Here is a 17,369-nt window from a genome sequence, read left to right on the forward strand (position 1 = left end):
AAATGGTTTAGAGTAAAGCTTTTTGCTGTTTTAGAATGACCCAGTAAAAGCTCAGACTAAAATCCAATCGAGAAGCTGTGGCAGGATTTGAAATTTGATCATCTCAGATGCTGTCCATCCATTGTGACACAGCTAGGGCCATTTCGCTAAAAAGAACAGGCAACGGTGTTAGTCTAGATGTGGAAAACTGGTAGAGTTGTTCAAGAAATGCACGCCACACTTTTCAGAACAGTCCTGCCTTAAACACTAAACTGACACAGACACAAAACGCCTAATTTTGATTATGACAACTTTAATACCCTTGCACAAAGATTAAACTCGCTGAACTAAAATCTAATTATATTGCAGGATTTTTAGAGAAGAGGGCATTCAGCTACATTGCCATATTCCTGCAACAGATTATATAAATCCTTGCTCTGATCACAAAAAAAAAAAAAGAAAAAAAAAAAGATTTATTTTCCTGCTCGAAACTGATGTAGCAAAGAAACAGCCTATTCGTAATTGTTTACCGGAGATCAGAAGTATAAGGTGGTTTTCATTGGTGAAGCGTCTTCATTAGTCAAAGGGCGTGGGCGGGACTCTAGCTCTCTGCAGCGAGTCAAAGTGAAAGCAATAAAGGGAAGCAGGAGCTGCACTTTGCCGACGAGCATTTCTGCCGTCCTGCTTCACCACAGTCATCACTGCCCCCTCTGATCAGCGAAAACACACAGGGACTCCTGCAAAACGGCAGAGTTCATCAATGTAACTCGGGTCAGTCATAAACTGCGCTGTTCAGCTGGATAAGTCCAATCTTGGCAGAAAGAAAAAAGAGAGTGGAGCGGCGGCGTAAAATTGTGCAGCAAAAGAGAAGAATATGATTCTCAAACAGCACTTGATCTTCATCCTCTACAGCCTCAGTGCGAACGTCTTTAAAGGTGAGCCCCCTTGGATGGATGTTGCTGTTTTGCAGACGGGCGTGGTGTGCTGGGAGGTGGAGGCTGCGTGGAGTGTAAAAGATCGTATATGATCTTTGCACACGTGAGTGGAAGTTGTCTTATTCAATGCAAATACAAGAAAAGAGAGAGTTGGCCGGCCTTTAAAACGGCGCAGCTTTGGCTGCAGCAGTGTACGGCTGCCGCTGTCTGCCATCAGAGCCAAGTGTGCTGGAATGCTTGAAGTTGAATTGTGCGGCGCAATGAGGAGCAGAATGCGGCTTCACAAGTTTTTGTCTCGGGGACAACTTGGATGTCGCCTCAGGGATTGAAAAAAAGCTGTAGATTAGGTCACTGAAGCCTTGTGTCTGTGTTCATTTATATGGGTATGTCTCCTGAAACTGATACAGAATGCATGAGAGGTGGCTGGTGTCTTTACTGAGTCCGGTGTCATTGAGTGGATTTTTACAACCAGACTGCGCTCAGGCTCATTGTAAGGGATTTAACATCGATTGTACACAATGAATTTACAAAGATAAAAAAAAAAAGAACTCCTCTGTGCAGAAATCAGTGTATTTGGTAAGGTTTTATTTTGTGCTCACTGTTTAAAGTATCGGCAGCACAGTGTAGGCTATGCATGCGCATCTCCAACAGTGATCGTACACATTAAGCACAGCATAGTGCACAGCTCGGCTGCAGGACGCAGGTGAGGTTGCCTGACCTGAAGCCTCTCTGCAGCTCCGTTTCGGTGTCGCCTCATGACAATAGCCCATCTCCCCGCAGACCGTCCCGCTCCTGGACATGCCTGCCCGGCCACCGCCCTATAGGCGACCAGCATTTACACCCTCCAGAAGAGCTGCTGGTGGTGCCGTCAAACGGTTCCCTATGACAAATGAATTAATTAATGTGCCTTCCTCTTTTAATGAAACAACCCCACATGACATCAATGGCATTGTCAGTGCAGATTTAGTGTAAGCTATTGTATAATAAAAGTGATTAGAGCAATTTTAATATAGAGCACAAATGATTATTACTAATTGTTCTTTTACCAGTTTCCCCTATTTGATCCTGAGAAACAAACATTTAATATCCAAAGGACCTTTGTTACTCAGATGCCCTGCATATGTTTTTTTAAATTAACATTGAATCATAGCATTAACACATTTTCTCTATATCAGTTTTGGATCTTCAGAAGAACCCCACCAGATGACCAGAAAGTTTACAAAAGGATGGTCTGATGTGGTCCGCTGATAATCTTGGGGTGGCACCATAACACCAAAAGCCATAATAGAGTCTGAGGAGATTTTTTTATACTGTCAAACAGGGATGGATATTCAAAAGTGATGCTATGTAGGACAAAATAAATAACACAGGCGCACATTCATGCATAACTAAATAGAATAAATAAATACATTAATTAATTAATTAATTCATTCATTATGTGGCAACTCTTAAATCCACAATCATAAATAATGAGGATAAAACAGTATTAGGTCAAGGGGGCTGCAAACGTAATTCACTTCAGTTTATTTATATAGTGCCATTTCACAACACATGTCGTCTCAAGGCACTTCACAAAGTCAGGTACATACATTAATGCCCCCCCCCCATTTGGCACCGATTCAGATGCCAAATATTAGACTTGTTTTCACTAAAATGCTTGAAAGTGGATTGGCATTGGGTCAGAGACTAGATTGACCAGATTTCTGTTAAAAATCACAAATGTATTTATATATATTTTTATGTAATATGCCTTAATGAATGCTCTGTTTTTGGATAGTTGCTGTCAGCAAGTCTTGCCTCATCTAAGAGAGCTGTCCAAGTTGAAATGCCATCATCTGTTATGCATAGCTGTGACCTGAAAAGACATTCAACCACATCCACAGCTTGCCTAGAGACATGCCCCTCTTGGAGAGGATTATGGTTAGAGTTAGATAACCTTGATGATTTTTGCAAGTTTTTATTAACATCTATCTATCTATCTATCTATCTATCTATCTATCTATCTATCTATCTATCTATCTATCTATCTATCTATCTATCTATCTATCTATCTATCTATCTATCTATCTATCTATCTATCTATCTATCTATCTATCTATCTATCTATCTATCTATCTATCTATCTATCTATCTATCTATCTATCATCTATCTGTCTGTCTGTCTGTCTGTCTGTCTGTCGTAAAAAAAAAAATTGACATGTTCTTGGTTTGCATGTACAGACAAATCAAATGTACTGCAGTTTGTCCTTCTTAATATTTTTTAAACAAGTGCACTACATTATAAAACAAATCACTTAAAATCATTTTGAAAGTTAGAATCACCTGTTTAGTTCTTCTCCAATAAATCACCTCAGTAAAGCTCGATTGGAAGTCGATGCCGAAGCAAAGTGACTGTACAGACAATGTATCTGTAATTTCAAATACAATTTAAAAGATCATTGACATAATTAAAATGTAAGCCACCTATGTCCCACAGTTTTCTGCAAAAATAGAGCAATAAATAGATGAAAAAGGCTTTAAATATCAGTTCAATACAAACACATGATAGGTTGGGAGTCACAATTACTATAAATGCAGAAAGAGATAAAATTATTTTAAGGTCCACTGACTTTTGACAACAGCAGGATCATTGTGAACCTGTGACTAATACAGGGACATTAGCATAGCTTTAAAGGCTTAATAATACTGGTATTGAAGGGGTTTGCTAAAAAGGCAGATGCCATTAAAGACTAGTGAGGGTAATGGGAATAGCATAGCAGCTGCAGCAGGTAAAGAGAGAGGGGATCGTTTTAGTTTTTATTTTGTCAGATCAAGTGAAAGATCTGCCTTGTAGTCTTCAAAGCCTAAGGGATAAAAAAGCAATGCTATTCATGCCTCATATCTGAGACATGAAAATGATGTCTGTTAACTACACAGACTGATTTCACTTAAAATAAGCCCCTCTGTATATATCAGCCTTTCCTTGTCCCTGGTGTTTTACGTGAATGGCCTTTACCAATTCAACTCAAGGCTTTTTACTCTCATCCTTAATATTTTATAACCAAATACTGGCAGTAGAAGTAGAGGCAGCAACAAAATTGAACTAATTTGAAGACACTTTTATTTTTTATAATTTCAAAACTATTCCTTGCTCTGCCCCATGTTCTCTTTTTTGAGTGCAACTGACTGAGTGATAGTGGTACCAAAAGGAGACTTTGACAAGGGTACTGAGGCAAATGTTTTACTAAGGCAACACTATTTTATGTGGATGCTGTTATTGAGAGATGAAGACTTAAAGTTAGATATTTTCACTATTTTCAGTATCAGTAAGGTGTTAAAATTCAAGTCAGGGGAAACAGATGTAAGCTATTTAAAAAGGAAATTGTGTTTTTTTACAGCATGTCAAACATGTCTGCAGTTCATTTAGGCTGTGACAGAGAGAGAGAGAGCAATACTTTCAGCAAATAACTGAAAGGCTCAATAGAGTGAAGCAAAAGTGCTGTGTTTTATCCTCTTTGGCTGTCTGTTGTAGAACTTGGTGGACTTGGCAATCCTGACAGCTTTTTTAAAATCTTAGTGTTAAAGTAAGAATCTACATTCTGTTGGGGATATACAGGTCCTTCTCAAAATATTAGCATATTGTGATAAAGTTCATTATTTTCCATAATGTCATGATGAAAATTTAACATTCATATATTTTAGATTCATTGCACAGTAACTGAAATATTTCAGGTCTTTTATTGTCTTAATACGGATGATTTTGGCATACAGCTCATGAAAACCCAAAATTCCTATCTCACAAAATTAGCATATTTCATCCGACCAATAAAAGAAAAGTGTTTTTAATACAAAAAACGTCAACCTTCAAATAATCATGTACAGTAATGCACTCAATACTTGGTCGGGAATCCTTTGGCAGAAATGACTGCTTCAATGTGGTGTGGCATGGAGTCAATCAGCCTGTGGCACTGCTGAGGTCTTATGGAGGCCCAGGATGCTTCGATAGCGGCCTTTAGCTCATCCAGAGTGTTGGGTCTTGAGTCTCTCAATGTTCTCTTCACAATATTCCACAGATTCTCTATGGGGTTCAGGTCAGGAGAGTTGGCAGGCCAATTGAGCACAGTGATACCATGGTCAGTAAACCATTTACCAGTGGTTTTGGCACTGTGAGCAGGTGCCAGGTCGTGCTGAAAAATGAAATCTTCATCTCCATAAAGCTTTTCAGCAGATGGAAGCATGAAGTGCTCCAAAATCTCCTGATAGCTAGCTGCATTGACCCTGCCCTTGATAAAACACAGTGGACCAACACCAGCAGCTGACACGGCACCCCACACCATCACTGACTGTGGGTACTTGACACTGGACTTCTGGCATTTTGGCATTTCCTTCTCCCCAGTCTTCCTCCAGACTCTGGCACCTTGATTTCCGAATGACATGCAGAATTTGCTTTCATCCGAAAAAAGTACTTTGGACCACTGAGCAGCAGTCCGGTGCTGCTTCTCTGTAGCCCAGGTCAGGCGCTTCTGCCGCTGTTTCTGGTTCAAAAGTGGCTTGACCTGGGGAATGCGGCACCTGTAGCCCATTTCCTGCACACGCCTGTGCACGGTGGCTCTGGATGTTTCTACTCCAGACTCAGTCCACTGCTTCCGCAGGTCCCCCAAGGTCTGGAATCGGACCTTCTCCACAATCTTCCTCAGGGTCCGGTCACCTCTTCTCGTTGTGCAGCGTTTTCTGCCACACTTTTTCCTTCCCATAGACTTCCCACTGAGGTGCCTTGATTCAGCACTCTGGGAACAGCCTATTCGTTCAGAAATTTCTTTCTGTGTCTTACCCTCTTGCTTGAGGGTGTCAATAGTGGCCTTCTGGACAGCAGTCAGGTCGGCAGTCTTACCCATGATTGGGGTTTTGAGTGATGAACCAAGCTGGGAGTTTTAAAGGCCTCAGGAATCTTTTGCAGGTGTTTAGAGTTAACTCGTTGATTCAGATGATTAGGTTCATAGCTCGTTTAGAGACCCTTTTAATGATATGCTAATTTTGTGAGATAGGAATTTTGGGTTTTCATGAGCTGTATGCCAAAATCATCCGTATTAAGACAATAAAAGATCTGAAATATTTCAGTTAGTGTGCAATGAATCTAAAATATATGAATGTCAAATTTTCATCATGACATTATGGAAAATAATGAACTTCATCACAATATGCTAATATTTTGAGAAGGACCTGTACACAGAAACTGATTTTGAGTAGTGATAGCCATGCTAATATAAGATCAATATTATAAGATGCTAAAGACAGTTATAAAATGTCAACTTTGTAATTATTTAGTCTTTATTTCAAAATAGTAAAACCCTTCATAAATAAACTGAACTAAATTGAATTGTTTTACAGCCCTCCTCTCTCCTCTTTATCCTTGCAGGGTTATATAGGGGCTGATGCTTCCTTCCAAACAGTCGGTGATATACTGGCACACACAGATTGCTAGTACATCCTTGGGCAACACAGATAAACAGAATGAACAGCCTTGTATGCACAAACTCATAGAGTAACAAATTAACCTAATAGTCATGTTTTTGGGCAGTGGGAGGAAGTCTGAGTGTCCGGAGAGAACCCATGCATGCATGACCGGTATTCAAACACAGGACCTTCAGTACTAACAACTATGCCACTGTGCAGCTTTTTAGTACTAATTTAAATAATTGTTGGATGCAGTATTTTTAATACTGTTCCTATACATCCTTATATTTTAGCTCTTAAAAAGAAATGAGAAAAATCTGTATCAGTAGGTCAAATATAAAAAAAAAAAAACAAGAGAACCAAAATCAGCCATGTAGTCTTCAAAAAGTGGTTAATTTCTGTTTGTCAGTTCTATTAAAATAATCTCTTGCAACCCAGCCAAAATAATCCAATAGGCATAAAAATTGACAAACTGCTATGTACAGCTCTTGCTGGCGTACATTAATGGCCCAGTTGTCCAGTGCCACAACATGAACAACTCTCACTACAGCAGACAGCCCGCCCTTGTTTTATATGCAGTAGCTGTGCTTGACTGTTATTTCAGATGCATGGTTTTATAGAGCTGTGATTACATTATTATGCTCTATTGTCTATAAAAACTGTTTTTTAACAACCACCTTGAAGCACCAAAACATTTCAAGAACCTGCGATATAAAGTTCTTTTGCCTTTATGGTACTTTTAAAATCAAAACCTTCAACAAAAGTTAGGCCAGTTTTGAGGTTAAAAATATTCAACACAAAGTTAGCCTACTTGGCACCAGATTTTGGTTCATGAAAGGAGAGAGAAAGAATAGGGCCCAGAAAATTTATCTTGTCCAACGGCTTTTCTGAGATAGTGCCCATTTCAAGGGCTACTTAAAATATTCATGATGTGAGGGTAAAGTTTAGATGCATGAGGTGTCAAGGCCAGTGCTCCAAAAGTATAAATCATATATTTTGCTTTGTAAAGGTGTGAGAAGTGTCAAACAATGAACAAAAAAAAAAACATACAGCCAATAAACAGAGCATTTCATCGAGAAAAAGGCTGCATAATTACCAAAACATAGCACTAAAATGATCTGAAATTCTAATCTGCTCCAACTGTGGACTCTTCTGCAAATGTTTGAGCAATTAAATGAGTAATGACTAAATGATATGACTTGGGAAAGAAGTATTCAGATTTGTTGAAGCAGTTACAAGGACACTTAAAATATTAGCAGCAAAATGTATTTCACCTAAGGCCTAGTCTTTATCCAGCGTTGCCATTCTAGTGCATTAGTGTATGTAATTTTAAAATTAAAAAGGGAAAGCAAAAAGACTAGGGAAATACTTTTATAAATATAAATATTATAGTGCCTTTTTAGCCAAGAATATTCAAACATATCTGTTCAGGGACACAATATAGACTCAACAGACTAAGATAATTAACATTCATTTAAAAGGTTTATCAGTAATAAAGAGAACATATGACAAATGTTTTTGGTAATAGACTTTTCTCTTTTTGCCATTTTATTTCTCTTCAATATAGAACATGTACAGCATGTAATAAATGACAATGAAGTAAGAAGTTTAGAAGCAAAAACAACGATTTTAGATCAGTACACTTTATGGTCTATGGCATCCCCTGTTTCCTCTGAAGTCATGAACAATTTTCTGAGAAACCATCCTCTCTAACAGGCAAACAAACAAATGGGACTGAAAACATAACCTCTTCAGCGCAGGTATAAGGGAGTGGAATCTACTGAGCGTTCACAGCCTAATCGACAGTTAAATTGCAGTGCACCACATCACATACTGCAGCGATTCTGTAGACAAGACTTCAGCCTCAGCAGCTCTGTTCATGCACCATAATGCTGTGAGTCATTTCACACAGACTCGTCCTTTTTTTTTCTTTGTGTAAGAAATACGCTTACTATTTTTTGCTTATGTGAAATGCTGAAATCCTATTTATAACTTTAGCCCATGGTGCGTCAAGCTGTCCAAATGTTAAAAATGTCTGTTTGACAGAATTTATTAAACTTCCTCCATGTACTGCTGCTTTTTGAAAGGTGCTGTTGCACCCATATGTGCACAAGTGGAAACCTGTGTCAGTCTGTGAAGTGTTGGAGTATCATCACACAATCATAGCATATTTCACCAAAGCGAGCTAATGAAGACAGCAGACAGACTTGTCAAAGGGAGTTATCAGGTAAGATGGCAGGCAGGCTAGTAATGCTAATTAGCCATGTGGTGCAGCCATACTCAGTCTCTTTGCAAACCCCTTGACTGGTTGTAACATGGATGTATGTCTTATGATCTGCACATTTCTTTGTTGGACGGAGTCTTTGGCTTGATGTGATTTCCCTTCTTCTCAAGTGTTTCATCACCTTCTGTCTTATTAAGCCCAAAAAGCTCCCACACCACCAGGGGAACTTGCCTTTTGTTTGAGCACGCCGCCTTTCATCATGTTTTATCTCGTCAGACATGTTGGCGAGAAGAGCCTGGCAGGTGACACTTGGGCGTGCGTTTGACACATCGAACATTCCTTTATGACACAAATTAAAATGTCCTCCTTGATTAGAGATGGGATTGATATTAGTCATTAAAATACAAAACTGGTAGGTGAAGGATTTTAAATATTACTCTGAAAAAGATCCACACACTTGTGAGGTTGTGAAGACTGCAGATTTTAAATATTTCCTCTCAATACTTAAACATAATATATTACTTTGTTCGTAGACTATCTCCTCCATTTTTTTGCAGCTGTTTTCAACATGCTATTTGCTGTTATTCCACACAGGATTTATAAAGCAGGTTGCAATAAATACATACAGATGTATTTCTCTCTCCTAGACATGGCAATTGACTGAGCTTTTACTGTGACTAATTATATGTGCTCTCTTTCAGACTCTAACCTTGAAAACTGGCTCAGAGTTTATCTGTTCTTTCTTTCTAGATGAAACGACTAAAGGAGCTACATCCATTAACATTTACTTTTCCTTCCCATAGAAAGTACTCTGGATCAGTGTTACTGTATTCTTTTTGTGTCTCTGTTCTGTTCTCTCAAAACTCCAGTCGGTCGTGGCAGATGGCCGCTCACACAAGGTTTCTTCCTGTTAAAAGGGAGTTTTTCCTCTCCGCTGTCGCTACATGCATGCTCAGTATGAGGAATTGCTGCAAAGTCAACGCCAGTGACTGTCCACTGTCGCTACATGCTCATCTGGGAGGAGTGAATGCTGCAAGTCACTGACTGGATGCAATCTGCTGGGTTTCCTTAGACAGAAAAACATTTTATCCAATTTGAATAAATAACTAACTCTGACTGCACTGTTCAATGGTTAGGATTAATTGGAATGTATGTACCTGACTGTTGTGAAGTGCCTTGAGACGACATGTGTTGTAAATTGGCGCTATATAAATAAACTGAATTGAATAGATGTTAACAAGCCATTCAAGACTGTACTTCACGATGCCGCAGTTCTCTCTTCTGCACCAAACACAGAGTATGCAGTGAAGTGATCAAAGAGATAGAGAATGGTGCTTCTAAATCATTAAGTGATGCAGCAGGTTCTTAACGACAGTGGAATGATGCATCTGTGCAAATCTATTGTGCAAATCTATAATTATATCAAAATAAATAAAAAATAGTTTTGCCAAAACTACTATTAGTTCTCAGCAGACAATTTTTCCACCCAACCTGCATAGTGCAAATAGCTATTGTCTTTGGAAATGTGATGCAGATTGCGCTGGGAGTAATTTACACAGTTATACATTAAAATAAGTGTTTTCCTCTAAATGCATGCACATTATCTCATTATCTGTTTTAAAGCAGAGAGATGCTATTTGATTGCAGAGTAGTTTTAGGAGCAGTTCTACTTTTATTGATAGGTTCAGAACAAGACTGACACAAACCTGGGTTTGTAGACATTCGACAAATGTTGTCTTGCAACAAGAAGGTCCTGGTGTTTATTTAGACTCTGGCCTTTCCTAGTGGAGTTTCCATGTTCTTCCTGGTAATGCACATGTTTTTTTTCTGGAGAGTTTTTTTCTGGCATCTTTCCAAAGTCCAAAAACATTCATCTTAGGTTGATTTGCCGCTTAGAATTTCTTCTGTGTGTTTTCATGGTTGTATGTGATGGGCTGATGACCTGTCCAGGATGTCATGCACTGGAGACATACAGGGGTTGGACAATGAAACACCTGGTTTTAGACCACAATAATTTATTAGTATGGTGTAGGGCCTCCTTTTGTGGCCAATACAGCATCAATTCGTCTTGGGAATGACATATACAAGTCCTGCACAGTGGTCAGAGGGATTTTAAGCCATTCTTCTTGCAGGATAGTGGCCAGGTCACTACGTGATACTGGTGGAAGAAAACGTTTCCTGACTCGCTCCTCCAAAACATCCCAAAGTGGCTCAATAATATTTAGATCTGGTGATTGTGCAGGCCATGGGAGATGTTCAACTTCACTTTCATGTTCATCAAACCAATCTTTCACCAGTCTTGCTGTGTGTATTGGTGCATTGTCATCCAGATACACGGCACCGCCTTCAGGATACAATGTTTGAACCATTGGATGCACATGGTCCTCAAGAATGGTTCGGTAGTCCTTGGCAGTGACGCGCCCATCTAGCACAAGTATTGGGACAAGGGAATGCCATAATATGGCAGCCCAAACCATCACTGATCCACCCCCATGCTTCACTCTGGGCATGCAACAGTCTGGGTGGTACGCGTCTTTGGGGCTTCTCCACACCGTAACTCTCCCGGATGTGGGGAAAACAGTAAAGGTGGACTCATCAGAGAACAATACATGTTTCACATTGTCCACAGCCCAAGATTTGCGCTCCTTGCACCATTGAAACCAACGTTTGGCATTGGCATGAGTGACCAAAGGTTTGGCTATAGCAGCCCAGCCGTGTATATTGACCCTGTGGAGCTCCCGACGGACAGTTCTGGTGGAAACAGGAGAGTTGAGCTGCACATTTAATTCTGCCGTGATTTGGGCAGCCGTGGTTTTATGTTTTTTGGATACAATCCGGGTTAGCACCCGGACATCCCTTTCAGACAGCTTCCTCTTGCGTCCACAGTTAATCCTGTTGGATCTGGTTTGTCCTTCTTGGTGGTATGCTGACATTACCCTGGATACCGTGGCTCTTGATACATCACAAAGACTTGCTGTCTTGGTCACAGATGCGCCAGCAAGACGTGCAACAACAGTTTGTCCTCTTTTGAACTCTGGTATGTCACCCATAATGTTGTGTGCATTTCAAAATTTTAAGCAAAACTGTGCTCGTTCGTTCGTTCGTTCGTCGTCTTCCGCTTATCCAGGACCGGGTCGCGGGGGCAGCAGACTCAGCAGAGACGCCCAGACGTCCCTCTCTCCAGACACCTCCTCCAGCTCCTCCAGGGGGAGCCCAAGGCGTTCCCAGGCCAGCCGAGAGACATAGTCCCTCCAGCGTGTCCTGGGCCGTCCCCTGGCCCTCCTCCCGGTGGGACGTGCCTGGAACACCTCCCGAGGAAGGCGTCCAGGAGGCATCCGGTATAGATGCCCGAGCCACCTCAACTGGCTCCTCTCAATGTGGAGGAGCAGCGGCTCTACTCCGAGCTCCTCCCGGATGGCCGAGCTCCTCACCCTATCTCTAAGGGAGTGCCCGGCCACCCTACGGAGGAAGCTCATTTCAGCCGCTTGTATCCGTGATCTCGTTCTTTCGGTCATGACCCAAAGTCCATGCCCATAGGTGAGGGTAGGAACGTAGACCGACCGGTAAATTGAGAGCTTTGCTTTTCGGCTCAGCTCTCTCTTCACCACAATGGACCGGCACAGCGCCCCCATTACTGTGGCAGCTGCACCGATCCGTCTGTCGATCTCCCGCTCCATTCTTCCCTCACTCGTGAACAAGACCCCGAGATACTTAAACTCCTCCACTTGAGGCAGGAACTCCCCTCCAACCTGAAGAGGACAAGCCACCATTTTCCGGTCGAGTACCGTGGCCTCGGACTTGGAGGAGCTGATCCTCATCCCAGCCGCTTCACACTCGGCTGCGAACCGCCACAGCGCATGCTGTAGGTCTTGGCTAGAGGGGGCCAGCAGGACCACTTCATCCGCAAAAAGAATAGACGAAATCCACTGGTCCCCAAACCAGACCCCCTCCGGCCCTTGGCTGCATCTAGAAATCCTGTCCATAAAAGTTATGAACAGGACCGGCGACAAAGGGCAGCCCTGCCGGAGTCCAACATGCACTGGGAACAGGTCCGACTTAGTGCCGGCAATGCGGACCAAACTCCTGCTCCGCTCGTACAGGGACCGTACGGCCCCTAATAAAGGGCCCCCGATTCCATACTCCTGGAGCACCCCCCACAGGGCATCACGAGGGACACAGTCGAATGCCTTCTCCAGGTCCACAAAACACATGTTAACCGGTTGGGCAAACTCCCATGAACCCTCGAGCACCCTGTAGAGGGTATAGAGCTGGTCCAGTGTTCCACGGCTGGGACGAAAACCACACTGTTCCTCCTGAAGCCGAGGTTCGACTATCGGTCGGACTCTCCTCTCCAATACCCTGGCGTAGGCCTTACCAGGGAGGCTGAGGAGTGTGATCCCCCTGTAGTTGGAACACACCCTCCGGTCCCCCTTCTTATAAAGGGGGACCACCACCCCAGTCTGCCAGTCCAGAGGCACTGTCCCCGACCGCCACGCAATGTCGAAGAGGCGTGTCAACCATGACAGCCCTACAACATCCAGACACTTGAGGTACTCAGGGCGGATCTCATCCACCCCCGAAGCCTTGCCACCGCGGAGCTTTTTAACCACCTCGGTGACTTCAGCCTGGGTGATGAAAGAGTCCAACCCCGAGTCCCCAGCCTCTGTTTCCACCACGGAATGCGTGATGGCAGGATTGAGGAGATCCTCGAAGTACTCCTTCCACCGCCCGATAATGTCCTCAGTCGAGGTCAGCAGTCTCCCGCCCCCACTATAAACAGTGTTGGCAAAACACTGCTTCCCCCTCCTGAGGCGCCGGACGGTTTGCCAGAATCGCTTCGAGGCCAACCGGTAGTCCTTCTCCATGGCCTCACCGAACTCTTCCCAGGCCCGAGTTTTTGCCTCTGCCACAGCCCGGGCCGCAGCACGCTTGGCCTCACGGTACCCGTCAGCCGCCTCAGGAGTAACACAAGCCAACCACAGCCGATAGGACTCCTTCTTCAGCTTAACTGCATCCCTTACTGCCGGTGTCCACCACCGGGTTCTGGGATTGCCGCCACGACAGGCACCGCAGACCTTACGGCCGCAGCTATGGGCAGCAGCATCGACAATAGATGCAGAGAACATGGTCCACTCGGACTCTATGTCTCCAACATCCCCCGGGATCTGGTCGAAGCTCTCCCAGAGGTGGGAGTTGAATACATCCCTGGCCGAGGGCTCCGCCAGGCGTTCCCAGCAGACCCTCACTATGCGCTTGGGCCTGCCGAGTCTGTCCGGCTTTCTCCTCCTCCAGCGGATCCAACTCACCACCAGGTGATGATCAGTGGACAGCTCAGCCCCTCTCTTCACCCGAGTATCCAAAACATGCGGCCGAAGGTCTGATGATACGACAACAAAGTCGATCATCGACCTCCTGCCTAGGGTGTCCTGGTGCCAAGTGCACTGATGGACACCCTTATGTTTGAACATGGTGTTCGTTATGGACAATCCGTGACTAGCACAGAAGTCCAATAACAAAACACCACTCGGATTCAGATCGGGGAGGCCATTCCTCCCGATCACGCCTCTCCAGGTGTCACTGTCGTTCCCCACGTGGGCGTTGAAGTCCCCCAGCAGAATAATGGAGTCCCCGGGAGGGGCACTATCCAGCACCCCCGACAGGGACGCCAAGAAGGCAGGGTACTCTGCACTACCACTCGGCCCGTAGGCTGAAATGATAGTCAGAGACCTCTCCCCAACCCGAAGGCGCAGGGATACAACCCTCTCATCCACTGGGGTAAACCCCAACACGAGACGGCTGAGCTGGGGGGCAACAAGCAAACCCACACCAGCCCGCCGCCTCTCCCCGTGGGCCACTCCAGAGTAGAAGAGAGTCCAACCCCTCTCAAGGAGATGGGTTCCAGAGCCCACGCTGTGCGTGGAGGCGAGCCCGACTATTTCTAGTCGATATCTCTCGACCTCCCGCACAAGCTCAGGCTCCTTCCCCCCCAGCGAGGTGACATTCCACGTCCCTAGAGCCAGCCTAAGCATCCGGGGATCGGGCCGTTGAGGTCTCCACCTTCGTCCGCCACCCAATCCTCTTTGCACCGGTCCCTCACGGTTCCCCCTGCAGGTGGTGGGCCCACTGGGGGATGGCCTCGCGTCTCTCGTTCGGGCTTGGCCCGGCCGGGTCCCGCGAGGAGCAACCCGGCCACCAGGCGCTCTCCGACGAGTCCCGACCCCAGGCCTGGCTCCAGGGTGGGACCCCGGCTCCGCCGTACCGGGCGACGTCACGTGCCTCGATATTGTGTTTTTCATGAGGGGTTCTTGAACCATTCTTTGTCTGACCCATCACCTAGAACCTGTTTGCCATGGGAGACCCTACCAGGGGCATTTAGGCCCCAGACAACATAGCCTCTAGGATCATTTGAGCACTCAAACCCCTCCACCACGTTAAGGTGACTGTGCTCTTACCCTGCTAATTGAACCTTCACACTCTGCTCTTACTGGTGCAATGTGCAATCAATGAAGACTGGCTACCAGGCTGGTCCAATTTAGCCATGAAACCTCCCACACTAAAATGACAGGTGTTTCAGTTTCATTGTCCAACCCCTGTAGGTACCAGGTTATAAAAAGGGATGGAGGATTTGGATTGTAGATTCATCAAGCCAGTCTTTCAAAGAAAAGAAACACATTTCCAAAGTCTTCCTAAAATAAAAGACTGGCAATGTTTCATAATGATAAAAATATCATTGCTTAAAGGGGACATTCCATGCAAAATCCACTTTTTTAGCTCTTAAACACATTTTTTGTGTATGGGAGTCTGAAAGTCTAGATAATTTTCTATTACGTTTCATTCTCTATTACGTCACAGTATTTTCTGTGGAACATCTAAAGATAACAATAACAATGTATTAACAATATTAAACAAACAGTTTTGCAATCTGTTTGGTTGCCCTTTTTGCCTTGGGAAATACATGATCCAAATGCATTCAGTGATGTTCTTGATGCTAGCGTTAGCTAACTTATTAACTATGTTGGGGTCTTGTTTAAAAGCTGTATTCATTCAATTTGTGGTATCATTAACATTTTAAAAGGTATCTTACGTGTAGTTAGTGTAAAAATATTTTCAGTAACATTAGTAATGGGATTACAAATTATGGGGTGGAGTGGAAGGCTCCGCAGCCTCGAGGAGGCGGGGTGTGAAGTGCCTCATTTGCATTTAAAGAGACCGCAGCAAAATGAGACGGTCAAAAAGGAAGCTTAAAAAATGAGTAAAATGAAGGAGCCTGAGGAGCTACAGTAACGACAAATTCAAACCAAAGCATTGCAGTTCCACTTTAAATAGGAAAAGGAAGGATTTAAAAGAATGATATGTCCCCTTTAAAACAAAATCAAATTTCTTTAAAAGTATTGAGTTTGTACATTTTAATTTGAGATGGCAAATTAAGGTTTTTTTTTTTTTTTGGAGACATAGTAGAAAATTAATCAGTCTAACAACTACAAACTATTCAATGTGCAAAAAGAAGTCAAGAGGATCAGAATTAAATCAAGCGTTGCCTCTTAGTGCTCTTGTTTAAGCAACAGTTGACTGGTTTTGAAGCTCATTGTTGAATATACTAAGAAGCTCTCACCCTCACCATTAGGCTGCTTGATTCAAACAGGATTTTAACGCTTCTGAAATCAGCATAAATATGAAAAGCAACTGTCTTGCTTGCTCACTTTAACTGTCACACTGGGTGTACTTTCAGACTAAAACTGGTGTAGCAGTGCTTATTTTGCTCTTCTATTTCTTTTTTCTTATGAAAAGTGAGTTCTGTTACAACTTGGATCTGATTCCAGCCAATGTGAACCACAATTGCCAGAATGTAAGACGCAGAGAGCCTGTGAGATGTGTGGCTGAGCACATCTCCTGTGGGTTAGAATAATCAGTCAGCAGGAATAAGCTGGCTGAGCTGATGACAAGGTATGGTGGAGAAGGGAGGTTTAAGTTCAAGGATACCCTTTCCTCACTGCTGAGGGTTAGCTTATCCCTGCAGAATGTTTCCCAGCTGCCAAGTGCTGGCTCTGGAGCTATATGCAGCATGCCACTGCAAATGATAATCCAGTGAAAAGGACCAATATGCTGCAAAAGAGCCTGCGCTGCCCTGCTTGCTTTCTGTTGACAGATATACATCTGTGAGGATAAACCCCAAGCTAGAGGCAAATGTGCTCAGACAATTTGGGAAGGGGCTTTAAGTTTAGCTGCTCACTGCTTCAGCACCATACTGAGTGATGTCAGTCTCCCTTTGCCCTGGTCTTTGTCATCCCACATTTACGCCCCATGCACCTTCTGAGTGGCTGTAACTTAAGCTCGGCATTGAATCTAAAAGACTGTAAGGCAGTTACACTATGAAATATTATTTTTGCCTGTTCATGGAGGAGTAAAAGGTTTAAAAACTTTCTTTCTTGCATTGAAGCCTTCATTCCTGATTCTCATGATAAGCTTGGTGACATGTTGGGAGGTAACCTTCTGACCCAGATGCAGAACCATGAGCAGACAACCAAAACAGTTTGTAACTTGTTTATTTAATACGCTGGGGCGAGTCTGGGAGTGGTACTGGTCGGGGCTGGAACCTGGAGCTCTGTGAAGGACAGTCGGATTAGCAAGGGAAGATGAGGAGTTGTGCAGATCATTGACTGTGTGGAGGAAATGGAGAGGGCTTACGGTGCTGGTCAGAGAGGAAGGCTGGGAGGTACGGTCATCGATGCAGAGGTTTGTTCCGGGAAGGTTTATTCCGGGGGTCCAAGTCGGTAAGTCCGTGGGCAGCGTTGCAGAGC

At 43.7% G+C, this 17,369-nt stretch overlaps 1 protein-coding gene across 3 annotated transcripts in view; it reads left to right on the plus strand.

The window, feature by feature from the left end:
- Positions 1 to 508: 508 nt before the first annotated feature.
- Positions 509 to 17,369, plus strand: part of cadm2b (cell adhesion molecule 2b) — a 238,321-nt gene continuing 221,460 nt past the window's right edge. Inside the window, exon 1 of one of the 3 annotated variants that reach the window (XM_047391447.1) lies at positions 509 to 914. In XM_047391447.1, the coding sequence (XP_047247403.1) occupies positions 854 to 914 (61 nt within the window). In that variant the 5' untranslated portion in view covers positions 509 to 853. The remainder of the gene's footprint in view (positions 915 to 17,369) is intronic. The other 2 variants (XM_047391445.1, XM_047391446.1) reach the window with 2 other exon arrangements.

This window comes from Girardinichthys multiradiatus, chromosome 18, assembly GCF_021462225.1.
Source record: "Girardinichthys multiradiatus isolate DD_20200921_A chromosome 18, DD_fGirMul_XY1, whole genome shotgun sequence".
NCBI classification, from domain to species: Eukaryota; Metazoa; Chordata; class Actinopteri; order Cyprinodontiformes; family Goodeidae; genus Girardinichthys; species Girardinichthys multiradiatus.